Source organism: Stegostoma tigrinum, chromosome 11 (assembly GCF_030684315.1).
Source record: "Stegostoma tigrinum isolate sSteTig4 chromosome 11, sSteTig4.hap1, whole genome shotgun sequence".
Classification (NCBI taxonomy): Eukaryota; Metazoa; Chordata; class Chondrichthyes; order Orectolobiformes; family Stegostomatidae; genus Stegostoma; species Stegostoma tigrinum.
In genome coordinates this window covers 63,798,039-63,820,719 of record NC_081364.1, presented here as the reverse complement: position 1 = coordinate 63,820,719, position 22,681 = coordinate 63,798,039, and the positions used below count along the sequence as shown (strand labels likewise).

The following is a 22,681-nucleotide window of genomic DNA, read 5'->3' as shown; positions in this document are numbered from 1 at the left end:
TGCTGTGTTTAGAGATCTAATTTACCTGTGCACCGTGGTAAAATCACATGTATTTAAAAGTCTTGACTTGTGACAGTCAATCTTTAAACAGAGCCATCAAAATTGGTAATTGAATAAATAAGATACTGCATCATCACTATGAAGAAGCTGGAAGATCTTGTTCAAGAAGACTTATTAACACTCAAGCACCTTAATATTCATCTCCTGTGACAAACAAGTGTAAAAGCCCAGCTTGAAAGGTCAACTGAAATTATGCGAAACAGTTGTGAGCTCTCTGCTTTTATCCGGCTTTGCCGCAGACACCTTCCAAAGGTTTACTCTGGAAATAGCCTCCCCGAGGCAGACGAGATACAGTGATTTTATAATCCTAACTATGATACAGTGATTTGCATTCTAGGCAGTAGTGTGACATGAATGCAGGTGTTGATGCTTTAAGAAACACTGAAATTGATTAAAAGGGGACTTTGCTATCTCCATTAACAATCGATCTTCGGTCAGCCATTTGTTGTGGTCATTGTTAAAAGCCAATAGACTGGTTTTAATATATCGTGAACTGCTCAACACATTAAGGAGGATCAGCTGCATTTGGTATTAAGAAATGTTTCTGCAGAATAATGTATAAAGTATAAATACTGCATCATCACTATGAAGAAGATGGAAGATCTTGTTCAAGAATGAATGTTACATAACTTCAATTGGTGTTGCAAGATCTGGTCTTTATAGATTTGTGTGTGTATGGGAAAGATTTAAAACTTGAAAGGAAAGTATCCTCAATGCTCAAACCTCATTCTGAGATTAGAAGGAACAAAACTTAGCTGGAGTTAAACTCAAAGTCAAGATTAGTGAAAATATGCATTATTGTGGAGGGAGAGGTCTTCTCCATTTGAACAGTATATCTTGACATCTGTTTAGAAAAGACATTTGTTCCTTTTGTTCCTGTTGACCTCAACTACATTCAAATCAATGATATACAAAACAAATAACTTCTTTATCTCAATAATGCTTTTCTTTTCTGTAAGCCTATTGTGAAATTCAAACTCTAAAATTTTATAACCTCTTGTGCCTCAGTTTTTAATAATATAAAATATCTGATTATGGCTCAGCAGGTAGGATAAGTCCAACAACGTTACAGGATTCAGCCAAAATTTCAAGAGTCACGTTTAATAAGATTAGAATTTGAAATTGTTACCTTATAATGCATTTTATTAATTATGTTTTATTTAATTTCGCAGCACTTGTCCAGTAGACACAGCATACAGCAAAGTACTACACAGGTATATCTCAAGAAATCAAAAGATTTTTATTACTAGTATTGTTTACTACTATTTATTACTTCAAATTTATTACTACTATTGATACCAATAATTTGATATTATAAAGAAAATCTAAAATATATGCATTATATTAGAAAATAGGTCCTGAAAATGAAAATAAGTATCTCACAAATAGTATATTTAATATTTGAGTTTTTTTAAAATCATGAATTGAGTGTCAGAATAATTTTCCTATAAAGGTTCCTGCGTCAATCCATAATGTAAACTGTGGGAATGAGGAAGAAAAGTGACGATTGTTGTCTCATTTGCTATTTTATTGAGTGGTTGAGCAAGCTTGAGGGGCCAAATGGCCTATTTCCACTCCTATTTCATACTTCATATTCAATGCCTTAAAACATTACTTCAGTCCCTAGGACTTGACATGAATCCATACCATATTGATTTGCTGCTTTATAAGCACAAATTGGCTGAAACTTCAACCCTGTTAACTCAACATTATGTGGTAAATTTGTGGGGTTCTAGCCAAGTTGAGGCTATACTTGACGTGTAAGTGCTTGATGCCAACAAATGCTCTGAAATTATTCCATTAATTCCCCATATCTTCGTAAACATAAATTATACCAAAGCAAAAGTTTAAAAGAAAAGTAGCATAGGACTATGTTTTAAAAAATGATATATTAACTAAGCTGAACTCTCTCAAATACCTTCTAACAATGTCGAAATATCTACCTGAATACAAGACCAAGCTGAAGTAGCAGAAATATTTCAGGCATTGTTTTAAAAGCTTTATAACTGTGTAACTACAAATGGCTTAGAGAGGTTTTGTGAATCATAGCAGGATATTATGTGTTGGTGTGCCCAATTTTCCCCAGTAGAAGTTTTGACCTTCTTGGCCATCAATTGAGGTGCTTAAGTGGGCAATTAATGCCCACTTAAGGGCCTGTTTTCATGACTGCTGTATGAATCCAGCAGTGGGTAAGGAGTTTTGCCATTCAGGGAACACGACAAGCCAATTATTGAGTTACTTATTGGCTCCTGGCAAGAGTTCCTTTGTTCAAAGGCACTCAGTGCCTGACCTAGGGATTGAACATCAGGAAGGAGAGGACTTGCTGACAGTCAAAGCCTTCTCTTGCGGCCAACACCACTCCCACCTGCCTTGTAACGCTGCACCTTCTGTAAATTCCTTTCTATCATCATTCATCCGTGACCTGGAATCCAGTAATGCTATCAGTCCCCAGATGTTTTACTGGCAGTAATCACTGCCTCTGCAGTGGTATTACCACTCAGTAAAGCTGCTGGCAACTCTTGGCAGGCAGATTTTCTACACAAGAGACTTTTGTTCCTATGATAGGATCACTACTGTCCAGTTAAATGCTTGGATGGCACTTTCCTAAAAGAGGTGACGTAGGTTATTCCTGGACTTTCAGCCAGTGGGTGTGACTTTATTGCCTCCATTAATTACCATTCAGTGTTCCTGTTATATTAATTAATAAATATGCACATTGGATATTGCAAATTGGATGGAGGGCCATTACAATTTCGGTTTTTTGATTGCTCTGTATTGAGATTTGCTCATCTGACAGGATGCTATTTACAACCATTGCTGAAAAAGTACTCTCCGGCACATTTTAGAACAAATATTTTCATTCATTATTTGAAGTGTGGATAGATTAGCCATTGTGAAAATTACACTGGAACATCTGAAGTTGAAAAAGGCTGCATTATTGTCTGGTTTTGTTAAAACTCATAGAATGATCATAGAATGTTAAAGGACACGATGAGGGGATTCACCCTGGCTCTTTGAAATAACTATGTAGTCATTCCCACTGCCTTGTAATCTCCTCAGAGCCATGAAAAAATATTATTTTCAAATGTATGTCCAAAGTTGTTTGCAGCTTTTTGAGATGTTTGATTTCATTTTATTGTATTTCTGAAAAGTGTGACACTTTCTTTCTCTTTGAAATAGACCGATACTATGAGACATCGACATGGTGATGCATGCCGCATCCCCATACCCCACCATCTCTTGCTAAGTATGAAAAGCTTTACCTACCACACTGTTGGAGAAGATACAGACATCTTCTTTTCTCTTTACGACATGCGAGAGGGTAAACAGATCAGGTAGGAGCCCAAAAGGTGATGAATTCAACCGACAGCTTTGGGCAGTCCCACACAATACTTCATTTCATCTATGTGGAACTTAGTATTTCTAGGTTTTGTAAGAGACAAGTTTTGGGTAGTTGTCCACAGTTAATAACTGAAGCTTTGGCATGCTCTTTGTTTTAGTGTGTGTGCACATTTGTGTGTGTATACACTTTTACAACAGCATCTTCTAATTATGCCAATCACCTGTATGCTGTGATGTGCCAGGAATATATGGAACTATGCTGCTGTACTGGTGGTAAGTGCAAGAAGAAATTCAATGTCACAGTGTGTCAGAATTACTCATTCACTGTGACCCTAAAATAGCTGATACATTAGAAAATGAGTGGAAGCAGGAATACATGGGGTAGTGACAATTAATGCTGAACCAGCAAGGATTAACTACCCTCTTTTAAACATTTCCTGTTCAGCTAGAATCCAGGATTTTTTTTTAACTTAAGTTCCATTTGTTCAAAAATAACACACAAAAGGACATTCAATGTTCTGGTGGAACAGTGTGGAGCTGGACGACCACAGCAGGCCAGGCAGCATCAAAGCTAACATTTCGGGTCAGGACCGTTTTTCATTTCTGAATGGGAGAAAGGCCTGAGGGCAGAACTTGCGCAGATCACTAAAATCTTTTTGTGCACATGAAATCCCAGCAGAACAATAACCTCACCCTCACTCAGTCTTTCATCTTTTCCCAGTCCATATGCAGCATTCATTTGTAGAGCAACAGCCAGTATGTGATGAGTTGTGTTTGTTTTCCCTTTGTAATTTTGTTGAATATTAAGTAGTGAGACGATACCGTCTCTTTAAAAGGTTATTTTGTCCTGATTTTATTTTAGAGCTTTTAGGACAGAGGTACAAAGCTGTCTACTTGAAAAGGCCAGTAAAGTGAACCGCTTGTGAGGCCTTGTGTTTTTATTTTAACTTAGAACAATAGATGCCTGGATGGGCGTGACCAGCTCGCTCAGACCAGGATTTCAAGTTTTTAGATTTTTACCTTTAAGCAGAGGTTGTTAGAGTCTCAACAGTGCAGAAACTGTGATTGTGAAAATCTGCCACCTTGCTCTTTGTTTCAGTCAAAAGCTGGAGTTTTCTCTCTCAGAATTGACTTTTGATATTCTTTCCGCCAGAATTGGGGAACTGCATGTGAGAATCTGGTTTTGGAATTTGCCTTTTTGCCAAGGGGTGTGTTAATGAGATGTTCCTTCTATTGGAACAGTTGATTAGTAGTAGTTACTATATCTATTATTCTGTTAAGTTTTCCAGTAGAGTTGTTATTCTGAGTTCCTCTTTCCTTGGTTGTATTTTAACAATCGTGTTTGAGTAAATTGTTTTGCTTAACGTCGAGTAGATCAACCAATTGAATTGCATCTAGAATACAGCACGTTACACTTGCCTTTAAAATGGTGGTCTAGGCCACTTCTTAAAATATTTTAAGGGGTCTAGTCTAGTCCATAACATTAGCTAAGACACTTGAGGTCAATTCAGTAAACCTTCTCTGGACTGCCTCCAATGCTAGTACTTCCGTCCTTAGACAAGGGGATTAAAACCTTTTGCAAATGAGCATAGTTTTAGCAAGACTTTCCTATTTTTATCATCCATTCCTTTTGAAACAAAGGTTGACATTTCATTTGCGTTTCCTATTACCATGAAACTTTTATGCTAGCTTTTTTGCCTACTTGTTGTTCACCATGCAGCCTCCTCTAGATTGACAAGATGAATAACAAAAGGAGTGCTATTTGCTAGTAAAGAAGGGGTTTCAATGGGATATGGGGACTAATCATAGCTATAGATGGTTGAAAATAGTTTGTCTTTGCTGACAGGAAATCCATTCCAACAAGTTGAGATTTTGGAGTGGGGAGGCAAGAAAAGTAATGGAACATGAATGCTTTGCAGGACACTTCCAGTCTGTGTAAGAGCATGACTCTGACCTTCCAGTTTCTTGCTATTTCAATACACACTCTTTTTTAAGATGCTAACATGTCAATCCTAGGCCTCTTGTAGAGTTCCACAAAGCCCAACACAACTGGAGGGATTTTTGCACATTTACTACCTAAACACTTTACTGTCTTCGGAATACAATGTTGAGTTGAACAACTCATGAACACTCCTCTGTTTTTGTTTCATCATTTTCCTTGCCTCTCCACTCCAAACATCTCAATTTGTTGGAATGGATTTTCCTCTCAGCAAAGACACCCTGTTTTCAACCATCCATAGTTATGATTATTCCCCATATCCCACTGAAATCCCTTCTTTACTAGCAATAGCCCTCCTTTTGTCTTTGGTGGTGCTACTGTCATCACCCATTCGACTCACTCCATCCTCTCCCTTTTTCTTTATTTTCCGGTCTCTTCCAGTTCTGAAGAATATTCCTGGGATGCAAAACATTAACTCTGTTTCTCTTCCCATTGATGCTGCCAGACCTGTTGAGTTTCTCCAGCACTCTTTTTTTTAATATGATTCACTTTCTCGCTGCATTGCTGTGCATTTCTTCTAATCTGGGATGTCATTCTGACCTTCAGTCTTCGACCTTCATTCAGGCTGGCTGTATCTAGTGGTGTGGCCTCCTTTGCCAGTCTGCAACGCTTCTAGGAGTCCTGCTCTGGTGAAGAGTTGCACATATCTGCTACACAACTCTAGGAGGCAGCCGCTGTAGAGTTTGTGTGCATAATTAATAAGCTAAAGAGAAGAAGATTGTGATGAAAGGCTGCAGTTGATGATCCATGCTCACCTTTCCTGCTTTGATCTCTCCAGGTCTCCTAAAAGATTTTTGCTGCTGCACTTGAATGTTTCTATTTCTTTCTCAAAACGTTTCTAGTTTCTCACTACTCACATGTTTGGCTGCATTTGACAGAATACAGAGTGGATAGCTAAATTCTGGAACACAAATGCAGTGAACTGATAGTCTGTGTAAGAGATTGTTGAAATGGCTTGCTTTTAAACAGTTGTATCAGTATTGAAAATTCTGCATTACTTAGAAATCTCAAAACTGCTTCTTTAAAAGCTTAGAACTAAAAGCAGGCTGGGTAGCACAATCAGCCAGTTTCTGTTTTTGTAATAACATAAGATCCAAATTCTTGTAAGTCAACATAACCAAGTTATACTGTATACAAGGGATGTTAAGACAGGAGAATTTCTGGAGCCAGACAGGCTCAGATTGAAGTTCATTGTGATCTGCTGAGACTATTTCAAAGTTCTTTTCCGACCTGTTCAATAACTATTCCTGTGGTAAAGAAGTACTTGAGGAATAGAAGAACATTTTCCAAATTTATTGCTGGTCACGACATTTGAGTCTTGAACTCCTCTTGGATACTGTGTGTTTAGGTCTGAAAGTGTCAATAATGAAGTTTATCCAAAGCACCACCCACTACGATGATGTTATATGGATTGCGGGCATAACAGCTTATGACCTCAAAGGTGTGAGGCCACAATCTGGACTTGCAATGTCTATCATATCAGTGTACCTGGTAACTTTTGCCAATGACAACAATAAACAGTGTCTTGAAAGCAAAAAATGCTGGTGATCACAGCAGGTCAGGCATCATTCAAGGACAGAAAGCTAGCTAACGTTTCGAGTCTAGATGAGTCTTCATCAGAGCTGATGTGAACTGTGGAGGGGGCAGCATTTATGCAGTGGGGGATGTGTGGGAGTGCTGGGGGAGTAAGGATTTTGATAGCTCAGATTAAGTAACTGGAAAGTGAGAATGGCAGAACAATGGTGTATCTAACTACCAGACTGGAAAGAACACTATCCCACTGGAACAGGGGGAGGGAAGAGTGAACATGGTGACAGGGAATGCTACTTCACCCGGAAAAACAGTTTAGCTTCTTGAATGATGATGAAGGTGAAGGGGCAGATGTTACACCTTCTGTGGTTACATGAGAAGGTGCTGTGGAAGGGGCTGGTCATGGAATGGACTAAAGTGTGCTGGAGGGAACAATCCCTACGAAATGCAGACAAGGGGAGTGAGGGGAAGATGTGTTTAGTGATGGCATTCTGCTGGAGTTGTATGAAATGGTGGCGCAGGATCCTTTGATTGTGGAGACTGGTGAAATGAAAATCAATGACAAGGGAATCTTGATCATGCTGTTGTGAGTGACAGGAAGGGGCAAGGATGGACATATGGGTGAGAGGTCGGATATGGTTGAGGGTCATTAATCATAGTGGGTGGGAAACCACGCTTATGGAAGAAGGGAGCAATGTCTTGGAAGGTGGCATCATCAGAACAGATACGAAGTAGATGAAGGGACTGGGAGAATGATGGAATCCTTGCAGGGGAAATGGGGTGTGAAGAGCTGTAGTGAAGGTAGCTATGGGAGTCACTGGCTTTGTATGGGATGGCAGTGGACAGCTTATTCCCTGAAATGAAGATGGAGTGGTCAAGCAATGAAAGAGAAGTGTCAGAAATGGACGATATGGAAGTTATAAAGGGGTGGAAATTGGAGGAAAATGAACAAATTTTTCAAAGTCCTGGGGGGACCAATGAGTGGCACAGATACAGTCGTCAATGTACTGAGAAAAGAGTTGTGGGAGGGGCCAATGTAGGACTGAAACAAAGATGTTTCCACATACTCCATAAAGAGTCAGACGTAACTAGAACCTATGTGCGCAATCAGCCACTGCTTTGGCTTGGCAGAAGCAAGGTAAATGAAAGGAGAAATTGTTCAGTAGGGAAACAAGGGCAGTTAGGGTCAGGGAACAGGAAGTTATCAATATGGCAGAGGACATCAGAAGAATTGTGGATGTAGGTGGGCAGGGTCTGGAAAAGTGGAGAGACCAGGGGGTCAAGGTAGGAGGAAAGAACCTCAGTGGGGCAGGAACAGGCTGATATGATGGGCCTACCAGGGTACGCTGGTTTGTGAATTTTGGAAAGGAGCTAGAAGCAGGCTGTCTGGGATAGGGAGACTATAAGGTTGAAGGCAGCTGAGGGATCTCTAGAGATAATGAGCTCAGTGACAGCCCTGGCAACAATGGCTTGACGGTCAGATGTGGGGTTATGGTTGGGCAAGTTAGGAAGAAATGTCCAAGAGCTGGCATTGAGCCTCCGCAAGGTAAAGATCAGTGCGCCATACTGCAACAGCATCATCTTTGTTGGCGGGTTTGATAACAAAGTTAGAATGGAACATGAGAGAGTGAAGTGAGGCAGCTTCAGTAGGGAGCAGTATATAGACAATGAGAGGAGGAGAGAAATTGAGATAGCTGATGGCATGCTGGCAGTTTTCAATATAAAGGTTGAGGACGGGTAAGAGGCTACAGGAAGGGGTCCAAGTGGAGGCTGAATACTGGAGGCAGGTGAAGAGATTGGTGGAACAGCGGGTGTGATTCCTGCTCGAAGAAGTAAGTGCGGAAATGGAGGCAGAGGTAAAACATTTCAATGTCACGATAAGTCCAAAATTCATAAGGGCAGGAAGCTGAGTCTTTTGTCCAAAACAGTAGGTTCTTCACCTGCACTCCACCCTCCTTTAACCCCCAACTATTGTATAAATGTTGACCCTTCCACATTTCCCGTCAGGCCTAATGAAGTGTCATCTGGACTTGAATCACTAGCTTGCTTTCCTTCCATGGATTCTGCCTGACCTGGTCTGATCTAGACCATTTTTTGTTTTCAGTACCAGCAGTAATTTGCTCCTAATAACCAATGTTTGCTAGCTCTAAGAGACTGTACAAGTTAGACCAGGAAGTAATCTTTCTCTGCTACTTTAGACTAACAGGCCCTGCAGTTTCCTATAGTTAGACGCTCATGACACTAGTCTTCATCATGAGCAGCAGTTTGTACAGCACATGTTTGTGCTAGCACGCCTATTTAACAATCGTGTACATGCATCAGCAGCTTGCATTTACATAGTGCATTTGATGCAGTGAAACATCCCAAGGTGCTTCACAGAAGTGTTATCAAGTAAAATTTAATACCAAGCCATGTTAAATATTAGGCCAGGGGACCAAATACTTGGTCAAACAAGTAAGATTTTGAACTAATCTACTGTTTGTCAATTCTGATGAAAGGTCATCGAACTGAAGAGTTAACTCTGATTCTCTCTCCACGGTGTTATAATCAAAATTGGAGGATAGTACCATCACTCTAGCCTTTTTATTCCATTCAACATGAAATAAAGTACCTTTTCCAGCTACCAAATCTACTTTATCTATATGAGGTTTGAAGGAAAAAGGTAATTCAACCAGGTTTCTTAATAAATGCAATTCTGGATTTATTATATGTTCAGATTTATTATCAAAACAAAACATTTTCAAAGATGCACAGTCAGTAATATAGAAGTATAAATGATTATCTCTCAAAATATTTCCAAAACAAGCACAAAAGCATACTGGCTGTCTTCAGGAAAAGAGGAGACAAAGTGCAGGTTTATCTGTAGGGATTGGCTTTTTAAAGAAAGCTTGTCCAATGAGTTATTCTTGAAGGCAGTGAAATAAAGCACAAGATATTCCAGGGTCCGCTGCCTTGTTGGTCTACCACATGTTCAAATCACTAAACGTTGCATGGCTGTCTGTGAAATCTTGCAGTCAAAACTTGCTCAGAAAAGACAATATTGAAATGCTGTATCACTCACTTTTTCACAAGAACAAATACGTTTCGTCCTGAACTGATATAGACTGTTTTCTTTTCAGAACTCTGAGAAGTTAGCAGGCAGCTTGTTCTTTTCAAGATTTCCTCCAATTCGGTCTGTTTTAGCAGGCTCCCTCCAACTCACCTTGTTCATAGCAGGCTTCCTTCTCATTGATTCAGCATATAATACTCATCTATTCAGCATGCACTGTCCTTTGTCTTGGATTTTCCGTTTTAGAGTAAATGTATGGTGACTGGCATCTTAGATGGCTTCACATCTGCCGTAGCCCTCAATGAGTTTTCTAGAGCAATCATCTGCTTTACAGCCTATTTCGCGTGCAAGTGAGTTTGATGGTGACATAAGCAGCCATTCACGTGTAGTTTGTGGGCAGAGGTTCTGGCCCCCATCAACACCTTCTGTGACAGAATGTCCTGGTGCTGTATTTAAAGGCCATCCAGACAGCCCCTTCACTCACTAGAATCAGGAGCTCCAAACAGCCTGTGGTCATTACTCCCCCTGCAAACTAAAGATATTTGAAAAGTGTCAAAAGGTGGCTTCCCACTTTCCAGATCCCTTAATGAACATGCTGGTCTGAAAAATCTAAGCCAGAAAGGAGGTCCTCTTTCCCTCTGATGGATGAAAGCAGCTCTCTTTATCAAACCCAAAAGGCCTGTGTTGAGATCGTACATGAGGCCAGCACTACAAATAGGAATCTAAGAAACAATAGGAAGATGAATGATCTCCTGTGCTCCTCAAGGTTAAGAGGTACCATCTTCTCACTGCAATCTCATGCTTGTGTGGCTATCACTCAGTATGATACCACTGTTTTTTGGCCTGTCACATACACATACTGAACTGCCTTCACATGCATGATGTGCACTGAAGGTCTCTGTCTTAGCTTATGCAACAACTCTTCAAACTGCACTTCTGCTTTCTTACTAGAGAGGGTTCACCACCTGGCAGGGCTCTGCACACTCGTCAAGCACTCATACATACATTCCTATCAGGCTTATCCTTCTCTTTCTCTCATTGCAGGACTGGCTGGTGCACAATAAACAAGAGAAGTCATGGATTGGCAGAAGGGTTCTTTACCTTTGCATCCTCATCCCTTTGAAGAAGGTACAGTCCAGCTGAAGGGTGAGGATTAAGACTGGTCCTGCTCAATAGGGAGATCACATGGCAGAATCCAGTGAGGAATATTGATGCTGTTTTCAAATGTGTACCCATTCTCTCTCATTTCTCTACATAGGGCTTGTGCCACTCCTCCAACAAATTCTTTGTCTTCTGTTCCTTAACTATGAGTAGTCAACAGACTACAAAACAGAGGAGGCCACAGTGGCTGTACAACCCCAGCACCTCTTACGGTGTGCCTTTTATTTGCACCTTCCACTAGTACAAAGGTGGTAACTTCAGTAGGTATCAAGCTATATAGTCTCAAGGACATAATCCGGTAGCAGACATTCACAGCTAGTGAATGAGGAAACATCTAAGGTCTCTAGCTTTCAGACAAGTGGAGATCAGGCACCTGCTCAGCACCATTGATATGATATACCTCTATAAGCAATCATTTGCCAATCTGTGGAAACAGACTAGGGAACATCAGGCAGTGATGCCAATAGTCCTTGTTAGATTGGACTAAAAGGTAGAGATGTCTGTCAATCTTCTGTCTGTTGCAGTATCAGGCATACAAGCACTTTGTTGCCTCCATTGAAAGGTTGGCCCAGGCCTCAGATACCCAGGTCCAGCAGAATACTCGGAGGCTGCTGAATATACACCGGGACCTGTATTCTCTTGCTCTAATCATGGGTGCTAAGCATCAGTGGATAGAACGTAGAACAGTATAGTGCAGTACAAGCCCATGATGTTATGCCAACCTATTATCCCGCTAAAATCAATCTGCCCTACATTCTACTATCCTCCATGTGCCTATCCAAGAGTCGCTTAAAAGTCTCAAAAGTGTCTGACTCCACTACCACTGCCGCCAGCCCATTCCACATGCCCACCACTCTCTGTGTAAAGAACCTTCCTCTGACAACTCCCATATACCTTCGTCCAAACACCTTTAAAGTTATGCCTCCTCGTAATAGTCATTTCCACTCTGGGAAAAAGTCTCTGACTATCCACTCTATCTATGCCTCTCATAATCCTGAACACCTCTATCAAGTCACCTCTCATCTTGTACACCTCTATCAAGTCACCTCTCACCTCTCTTTGCTCCACTGAAAAAAGCCCTAGCTGCCTCAACTTTCCCGCATACGACCTACCCTCCAGTCCAGGCAGCATCCTGGTAAATCTTCTCTGCACCCTCTCTAAAGCTTCCACATCTTTCCTGTAATGAGGTGACCAGTACTGAACACAATATTCCAAGAGTGGTATATCCAGAGTTTTATAGAACTGCAGCATAACCTCACAACTCTTAAACTCAATTTCCCAGCCAATGAAAGCCAACATACCATATGCCTTCTTTACAACCCAATCAATTTGGGTAGCAACTTTGAGGGATCTATGGACAAGTACCCCAAGATCCCTCTGTTCCTCCACACTGCTGAGAATCTTGCCATTAACCCTGTATTTGCATTCAAATTCAACCTTCCAAAATGATTCACTTCACACTTTTCTGGGTTGAATTCCATCTGCCATTTCTTTGCCCAGCCCTGCATCCTATCAATGTCCTGTTGCAACATGTTGCCGTGCAGTCAGGGCATAGTGCAGACTGGAAGCTAAGTGCCAGCATGGTCTGCTGGATTGAACTCTTTTCTGTGATGCTGGATATTTTGTTTCTGTATTATCTATGATTTTGTAACAAAAGAATCTGAGCCTAGGTACTTTTGAATCCAAATCGGTGCTGTAGTTGGCAATGTGTAAACTTTACACTATACTTGTTGACTATATGTGAACAGGAAAGGCTATTCTATTCTATTCGGTGCCCGTAGAAGATGCCTGCCAAAGTCTTCACAGATTCCAGTGTCCTTCCACCCCACCTGGAGATGTTGAGCCTGCACCCAGACATTATGCTAAGCAAAGGAAGAAGAAAACCCCTTAAAAGCACTTTGATGGCACAAGTGTTCATTAATGTATAGAAATTTTACACATGCAAATACATAGAACATAGAACATAGAACAGTACAGCACAGAACAGGCCCTTCAGCCCACAATGTTGTGCCGACCATTGATCCTCATGTATGCACCCTCAAATTTCTGTGACCATATACATGTCCAGCAGTCTCTTAAATGACCCCAATGACCTTGCTTCCACAACTGCTGCTGGCAATGCATTCCATGCTCTCACAACTCTCTGCGTAAAGAACCTGCCTCTGACATCCCCTCTATACTTTCCACCAACCAGCTTAAAACTATGACCCCTCGTGCTAGCCATTTCTGCCCTGGGAAATAGTCTCTGGCTATCAACTCTATCTATGCCTCTCATTATCTTGTATACCTCAATTAGGTCCCCTCTCCTCCTCCTTTTCTCCATCTTCACTTTCACTGTTCTAACATTTGCTGTAGTCTCATTTCCACACAAGGTGCCTATGGTTCTCTAAAATTGAAGAAGTGCAAAATCCTTCAGCATTTCAAGAAGATGCTGCCCTTTACTCAGGGTATCTTTGAATGCCTCACTGTGTCCGCAATGTGTGTGTCTCTTACTGTCTTTCATAATCTAGCAAACTATGGATCTAACATTTCAGCTGAGCTGTCAAATATGCAGAGGTGGTGAACAAGAACTTGCACTTTGCAGCTTCGGGTCAATAGCAATCTGTTGGGCTTGGGAAAGGAGCTTCGCAGGGCAATTCAATGAAGCTATAACGCTCCAATTTTTTAAGAAGGTGAGGCAAATGAGATGGGGGCGGAGGGTGGTGTGGTGGTGATGCCAGAGGATAGTGGAAAGTTGTTAGCATTTGTGTGCCTCAGGATACTGAAAGCTCACTCACTAAGAATGTGCGTTATAACAGTACATTGTGGAATCCTAATGTTTTGTAGGAAGTCGAGAGGGAAGAGTAGAACTAATGACGTCACATAGGATGTCAGAGATCTGGGGAGCTTTCTCCAGGTTTAATATTCCATAATCATTCCCTTCCTTTCAGGAACGGATGGCCCAGAATTTCCCAGCCTTCTATGAACCCCATCTCTCAGAAGTACTCATTGTGTTATGGTTACGGACGTGTATAGTCAACAGAGCATAGTTCTCTCTCAGTTAGGCTTCCTGCCTCAAAGTTATTACATCACAATCAGATAAAAGAAGAACTTTGCTTTTATTATAAGCTGTAGTACAAATTAAAGCACTTTTCAGTCAATAAAGTATGTTGAATAGAAAACACATTGGTCTTTTAGCCAACAGGTCCAAACAAACGGAACAGTAAAAGAAACATGTTCAAGGGCAGCGAGGTGGCCTAATGGTTAGCGCTGCTCCCTCACAGTGTCAGCAATCCGAGTTTGATTGCAGCCATGGGTTAGTATCTCTGTGGTGTTTGCAAGTTCTGCCCATGGCCACATGCATTTCTGCTGTGTGCTCCAGTTTCCTCCCACAATCCAAACATGTGCCGGATAAGTAATTGACTGTGCTAAATTGTGCTGTAGTATCAAGGGGTGTGCAAGATAGGAAGGGAGGCTGATCTGAGCGGGATGCTCTTTGAGGGATCAGTGCACACTCCATGGGCCAAATGACTTCTTTCTGTGCTGTAGGTATTCTATGATTCTAGCTCAGTGTGCCTGAAAATATGTGCCTATAAGGCTGTCACATACCACTCTAGCTTGTAAGACTATAGCACTGATGAATCATCCCTTTGTGCAGAGGGGGCTAAAAGATGCAGGCACCTGTGAGGGTTCCAGAATGTAGGTGACATGACACCTCATTGTCACAAAGAGCAGATCTGCATCATCTAGCTGGTGTGGTGACAGATCATCTGTGTATTCATGGAGTGGGAACCTTTCTTGTTCATAAAGATTGCTGATTACAGAAAGAGGATTCTGATGTGAATGCGATGAATGATAGATTGCACCTATGGAAATCCTATACACCCCATTACTAAAGACACCATAGAACATTTACTGCATGCAAAGAAGCCATTCATTCCATGATGTCTGCACCAGCTGCATAAACAATTTGCCTATTCTAATATCACTTGCCAACACCTGGTTCATAGCCGTGCAGGTCTGAGTTACTTTTATGTTGATGGTTTCTGCCTCACCCACCAACTGAGCCCTGAATTCCAGACACTCAGTAGCCTCTGGTTAAAATATCTTGCCTCATTTTTGCTCTAAACCTTCTACAAATCATTTATTGTCGCCTGATAATTGATCTGTCTGGTAAGGGTAACCAAGCCCTGATTTTTTGTTTGCACATCTCAATTAAAACATCCCTGAGGAAAATACAGTCCTAGTCTATCCAGTTTTTTTTCTCACATCTGCAATTTTGACACCCTGGGATTGTTCTTGCAAAATCTGCCTAACACAAGGCACAAGGATGGGATTCCTCTTCATCCATGTAGGTGCAGGTGCTAGTCCAGCAGCTGGCAGATTTAGGAGAATGCTTCAGCATATACTGGGCAGTAATATTGAAAATGATGGCTTGTCGTGTGCAGATAGCTGCAACAAACACTGTAACTTCAGTTTTGGGCCTTGCTCATGTTCTACATGGGCTTTTTACTCAGGCTAGTCTGTAGATGGAACTGGCTGTTTCTTTTGCTGCTGTTGGTCTTGCAGTTTCTTTCTCAAAGCCAGATGACCAAAATAATATCAGTGTTGTTCTGTGCTATCTTAATGTTTGTAGGAGATCTGTGGAGGCAGTCATATAGTCATGTTTGGCTTAGTCTTTTATTGCCAACCTGCCCATCATGCCCAAGAAAGTCCCTTACCTCACAATGTTTCCCAACTGGCCTTCTCCCCAGTGATCATGCCTTCCATGGGAGGCTTTCACTTTTTATATAGTTCAGCCATGATAAGCCTTCACATTATATACGAAGGGGTGCCATTCAGCGGTAAGCAGCCCCTGTTTTCAATGAACTCATAATCCTGATATTCAAATGTAGGCCTTGTTTGCCATTTTCAGAAGGCCATGCCATTGACTCATTAATGGATCCATATTTTTCATGTCTGATTTGGTGTTTGGGATGCTCCACTGAGGCAGCCTTTCTTGGTCCACTTGGACCCATTGTCTATGCTTTGAGAAAAGACAATGCAAATGACTATAAGACAAAATAAAAAGTATTTACCCCAAAACTAGATGAAAAAGTGCAATGGATAAGGCTTTTTGGCTGTTGATTTTCTGAAGTGTTATGTTTCTCAATTGGGTAATGTTATTATGCCAACTGATGATAACACTAGATAAGTTAGATGTCAGATTGAATCCAAATTTGATAGATCTTAAGTTTAATTCTTGCTGTTTGTTTACTGTGATAGCCAGTCACTAAGCACATCCCTAATAGGCTGCCAATATACTTCCAGCAAAAGAAAATTGAAGTTTATTGCATGCAAAGAGAAAAAGAGAATCTGCCCTGCCAAGGAAGAATGTTGTTGACCTAGGAAGGGTGCAGAAAAAAATTACAAGGATGTTGCCAGGACTTAAGACCTTATAGAAGTTTATAAAATAATAAGATGTATAGATAGAGCTAAAAGTAGTTGTCTTTTCCCTAGGGTGGGGGATTTCAAGACTGGGGGGTGTATTTATAAGAGGACAGAGATTTAAAAAAGACATGAAGGACAAATTTTACACAGAGGCTGGTTCACATGTAGAATGAACTTTGTGAGGAAAGGGTAGATGTGTACAATGTTTACAAGAAATTTGGATAAGTATGTGAATAGAGAAAATGTTTGGAGAGATATGGGCTAGAAACCGGCAAGTGGGATTAGTTTAGTTTAGGATTATGTTTAGCACGGACTGTTTGGACCAAAGGATCTGTTGCCGTGCTGAATGATTCTGAGAAACTGGACAGGCTGGGACATTTTTCCCTAGAGTTGGGTGATGACCTTATAGAGGTTCATAAAATCATAAGGGACATTGATAAGGTAAGTAGTCAAGGTCTTTTTCCTAGAGTGGGAGAGTCTGAAACTAGAGGGCATAATTTTAAGGTGAGAACGAAAAATTTGAAGGGCAACCAGGGAGGCAACTTTTTCACTTAGAGGGTGGTGCATAGATGGCACAAGCTGCCAGAGGAAGTGGAAAAGGAGAGTACAGCTACAACGTTTAAAAGACATTTGGACAGAGTACTTGAATGGGAAAGAGGATTAGTTGAGGTTGGGGTACCTAGTCGTCATGGGCAAGTTGGACTATGACGCTATTTTAAACAGTCTGTTTTTAAAATATCGTAAGTGGAGATTGAACTTAATCTAAGCAATACCTTACAGTTACTTAAACCTTGTGAAGGGTCATCATGTTGATGCAGGTACAGTTACAGAATTTAAAATAAATTTGGACAGGTACATGAAAAGGGAAGATTGAGAGGGATATGGGCTAAATGCAGGCAAATGGAATTAGTTTAGTTTGGGAAACTTAGTTAGCATGAATTATTTGAACTGAAATGTCTGTTTCCATCCTTTAAGACTTCTCTCCACAGTTCTTTGTTCAGTTTTTGTGTCCGTAGTTGATTTATTTTTGGCAAATTCCTACATTGGCTCAATACTATTTACTATGTCTCTTCCCAAGATCTTTAAACAAATTGTTAACTCATCTCACTTATTTCGTAACACGGATTCAATCAACTCTTCTTCCATCGCCTTCTGTTTCTGAAGCTTTTATCTTTCTGGTATAGAGCCACTCAGGCTTCTTCCCTGATTATTTTGGGAGACTGCGAAACAACGCAACTGCTGTACAGACATTTTTTTCTCTGAATGTTCGCTCCTTTCTGATAGAAACCAGCGCTCTCTGCCTAATCTTCTCAATGGTTCTGTCTTTCTGTCTCTATTTTATGTCATAAAATACCTTGTTGCAAGGCGGCAGCAGTTTCTATTCCTCTCCTCTTCCTTTGATTTGAATGTACTGAGCTATTTGTCTCAATTTCTATTCCATGTCTGTAAATCCTCATTAAAAGTGCATATATCAACAAACACTACTCACAGAACAAATTTCCCTTCTTAACGCATTTTGATATATGTTAAATCCAAAGATGTGCGGGTTATGTGGATTGGCCACGCTAAGTTGCCCGTAATGTCCAAAGGTGTGTAGGCTTGGTGGATTAGCCATGGAAAATGTAGGGTTACAGGGATACGGTAGTGGGTGTGGGTGGGACGCTGTTTGGAGGATCAGTATGGACTCGATGGGCTGAATAGCTTGCCTCCACACTGTAAGGATTCTGTGAATATAAACATAAATCAAGCTTAAAACTATAGACAGTTCTTTGTACTTTTCAGAACCCAACTTTCCAAATAGTAGCATATCGTGGATCTTTTATCACAGTAGAAGTAAGTTGCCAGTGCGTTGTGCTATCAATAAGGTGAAAATGCGCATAGATAGGCTTCACAATACGCAGTAGTGACATGCTCGACCCGCCACCCAAAGGGACAGAATTTTATGACGGATTTATCTCAACAGTGAAAAATCACATCTAGTGGGCATCCATTGCTGTTCGGATGATTAAACAACACTTATCAATTCAGCAGAAAATGTTGATTGAGTCAGTGCCCAATGCCCATTAATCCAGTTCTCGTAACCGTTGATTCAGCACCCAATGTCTATCAATCCAGAAGCCAAAGCCCAGTGATTCAGCATGTAATGCCTATTGATTCAAGCACCAACACCTATTAATTCAATGTCACATGCCCATGCATTCAGCACATAACCTTCCTTGATTCAGCAAACAATATCTATCGATTCAGCGCACTATGCCCATTTATTTGGGAGCCAACACCCACCAATTTCACACACAACGTTCATTGATTCAGCATACAATGCCTAATGTTTCAGCAAGCCACATTCATTAATTCAGCATGCAATGTCCATTGATTCAGCACCCAGCACCCAAAAATGCACCAGCACAAGACTGAAAATGAATCTACAAACACGACACCAAATTATCATTACTTTAAAAGGTAAGAATTTAGTGTAATGCTTTGTTTGTCACCCGTCAGGTCATCTGTTCAAATCCAAAATATACTACTAACCAACTTAGTCTGCTGATGTCAGGAATAAGGGCGGAAATTAATAAAATAAACAGAATCAAAGAGTAGCTTTTCAGTGTGTAATTTGTCACAAAATAAATAATTTGAATTAATTTATTGCCGTGGAAATTAGCAAAATTTAAAACACTACATTGAATTTATGACCAGTGTAATGAAGGATTGGTGTAGAAATGCAATTAGCTGGCATTTTGAGATTTACTATTGTTTAAAAGACCCTGTAAGGCAATATGTGAATTAAAGTTTGATTTGGTTCAGATGGGTAACCATTTTAATCACCTGAGTAGTCTCTGCGCACAGTCCATTTAGCATGAATATTATTTAAAATATCTTTGCCATCATGTGTAGCACAGACAGATATTCAACATAATCAATCCCCAGCAGCTAGTGCAGTTGAACAAAGATGAGATTGAGAGTATAAACCAGTGATAATTGTTATTCTAACAGTGTATGCTTTTGAAGATCATCAGTATTTTAGATTCGCTGGCAGAGGTTAGAAAGGAGGAAAAAATAGCAGCTTCTCTGGCAAAAAGTACCCAGATCAGCTGGCTAGTGCTGATACTGCTCTGATCTTTAGCCTGACTAGTAGTTGTGGAGGCTACAAAGTATGTGCAAGAGAGAAACTCGAAGTGGATTTTGTTTCCTGCAGTGATAGTGTTGCTAATTATCCAGTGTACTCTTATTGGACATACATGATTGAGACTTGGAACATTGAAATACAAGTACAGAGGCATTTAAAATAATCAGTAAAGGGAAATTGAAATGATTTCAGCATTTAGATCATTGAATTAAATGCAGAGTTAGGAAGCTAAATATATTCATTTAGGAAAAATTATGTCTGTTGTGGATGGAGTGGCATGAACCAAGGTCTAGAAAAAGAAATTGGTAGTATGAATGTTTATCAAGCTAATAATTCCCGAGTTTTCAATTTGAGGAATACTTTATTTTCCCAAATTTATTGACAGTTTGAACAGGCTATTGCAGGTTGTCACCAATAATGACTATTATTTTCTGAAACAGCGTGACTGAACCCGAAACGTTAACTGTGCTTTCTCTCCACAGGTGCAGCCAGAACTGCTGAATTTCTTTAGCAATTTTTGCTTTTATTAATGACCATTACTTGTTTATTGTGATGTGCTGTCAGCAATGGAGAAGATATTTTCTACAGTTTTATAAATTTTAGGAGACCTGATGTCTTACCATAACCTCTCACATTCCCTAAGGCATTAATAGGTTCAAAATGCTAGGTTCCTTCGGTCTGTGTAAAACTGAGGTATTGGGCTTGATGGCAGAGACTGAATCCAGAAGCTGCGTATTGTGAAGCCTATCTACGAGCATTTTTACCTTATTGGTGCCACAGCTAACTGACAATTTACTTCTACTGTGATAAAAGACCCACCATATGCTGTTATTTGGTAAGCTGGGTTCTGAAAAGTACACAGAACTGTCTACAGTTTTAAGTCTTTACACAACAGGAGGTGTTTAATACATTTTGTCCTCTCAATCGTTGCTGGTCCTGTATGGGAATATGGTCTCATCCTTGCAAATTGAGTAACAAGGGACAACATAGTCAGGTGTTTTGAACAAACAGCAATGCTAGGCAGGACAGGCCCTTCGGTCCTCCAGATCTGCACTGACAGACTTTGCCCTTCCACACTGAAACTGTCTTCACTTACAGGATCCATATCATTCTACTCTCTTCCTATGCATGTATTCATCGAGGTCTTCTTAAATGCTGCTGTTATGTCTGCTTCCACCACCACCTCTGGCATCATGTTTCAAGCACACTCCACCTTTGTGTGAAAAACTTGCCTCACACATCTCTTTTAAAACTTTCCACCCCATCCTGCCGCATCTTGACCTGTTTCCCCCTAGTACTTAACACTTCCACTCTGAGAAAAAAACCTTATACTTATCACTCTACGAGCATTATATACTCTACGAGCCATTTATAATCCCATAAACTTCTATCAGGTCACCACGCAACCTCCTGCATTCCAATGAAAACAAACCAATGTATCCAACTTTTCTTCGTAGCTAAAATCCCTGATATCAGGAAAATGCTGGTAAACGTTTTCTGTACCCTCTCCAAAGCATCCACATCCTTCTGGTAGTGTGGTGACCAAATCTGTACACAATATTCCAAGTGTGGCCTAACTCAAGCTCTATGAAGCTGCAGCATAACTTGCTTACTGTTATACTCAATGCATTTCTATTGGTCTGGATTATGTAAAGATGTGGTTGAATTTTACTGAACCTGTCATACATGTCAAAGGCACACAGACAGTAATAGAACCAAAGCTTTTAATGTCAGTTCCCACATTTGAAGAACCTTTCACATTGTTTATGATTGTGTAGGTTCCCTCTGTAAAACCCAAAGTGGAAACCAGTATTTGCTGGCCATAAGGGATGTGTCTACCAGACTTCTGCAATTCCATTACAGAATGTTAAGGCAAAAAAGATGAAGGGTCTAGGCCCGAAACGTCAGCTTTTGTGCTCCTGAGATGCTGCTTGGCCTGCTGTGTTCATCCAGCCTCACATTTTATTATCTTGGATTCTCCAGCATCTGCAGTTCCCATTATCTATTGTGGAGGAGTTGCTTGCTTTCTTTACCCACTATGGACTACCCAGGGAGATTCAGTCAGACCAAGGGTCCAATTTTACAGCCAAATTATTTGAGGAGTCAAGGATAGTTTAGGCATCCAACTCTTGAAATCAAGAGCGTATCATCCTGAATCCCAGTGACCATTGGAAGGGTGGCATCAGACCCTAAAGACCATTCGGGGGGCTTATTGCCAGGATAAACTAAATGACTAGGATAAAGGGTATCCCATTTATATTAAAGATAATGAGAACTGCAGACGCTGGAGAATCTGAGATAACAAAGTGTAGAGCTGGATGAACACAGCAGGCCAAGCACCATCTTTTCTGATGAAGGGTCTAGGCCCGAAACGTCAACTTTTGTGCTCCTAAGATGCTGCTTGGCCTGCTGTGTTCATCCAGCTCGACACTTTGTTATCCCATTTATATTGTTTGCTATTAGAGGTGGCCCAAATGAATCGACTCAGTTTATTCCATTTAAGTTGACATCAGACGAACTAAGAGGACCTGTAAAATTAATTAAAGAAAAATTGATAGGTCTGAAATCAGAGATCTCGTAATTGGATTATGTATCTGGAGTGACACAATGATTAATCGAGTAGGTGAATTAGCTAGCCAACATCTGCAGGTGGCACAGCATCTAATGAAACAAGAAGCAGATATAAAGCCTAAAACTCATCTGTTAGCCCATGGGGATAAAGTATTGGTGCCATTACCAGTGGTAGGAGATCCCCTGAAAGCAAGATTAAGTGGTCCTTAACAGATTGAGTAGAAGTTGTGTCAGGTGAATTATCTGGTAAAGATGCCAAAAAAGAAAAGGCTTTATTGGTATGTCATGCGAATATGCTGAACCCTTATTATGACAGGGAAAGAGAACACCAGTAGTCATAACCCTCCATTCTGAAAACCAGCCCTCCACCTCTACCCTCGGTCTCCTATAACTAAGCCAGTTCTATATCCATTTTGTCAGCTTGCTCTGATAC

At 40.6% G+C, this 22,681-nt stretch overlaps 1 protein-coding gene across 6 annotated transcripts in view; it reads left to right on the top strand.

The window, feature by feature from the left end:
* The window catches only part of dock3 (dedicator of cytokinesis 3), a 1,242,443-nt gene that overhangs the window by 776,449 nt on the left and 443,313 nt on the right, over positions 1 to 22,681 (top strand). For all 6 annotated transcript variants that reach the window (XM_059649508.1, XM_059649506.1, XM_059649505.1 and 3 more), the window contains 2 exons: positions 1,233 to 1,274; positions 3,241 to 3,395. In XM_059649508.1, coding sequence (XP_059505491.1) covers positions 1,233 to 1,274; positions 3,241 to 3,395 — 197 coding nt within the window. The remainder of the gene's footprint in view (positions 1 to 1,232; positions 1,275 to 3,240; positions 3,396 to 22,681) is intronic.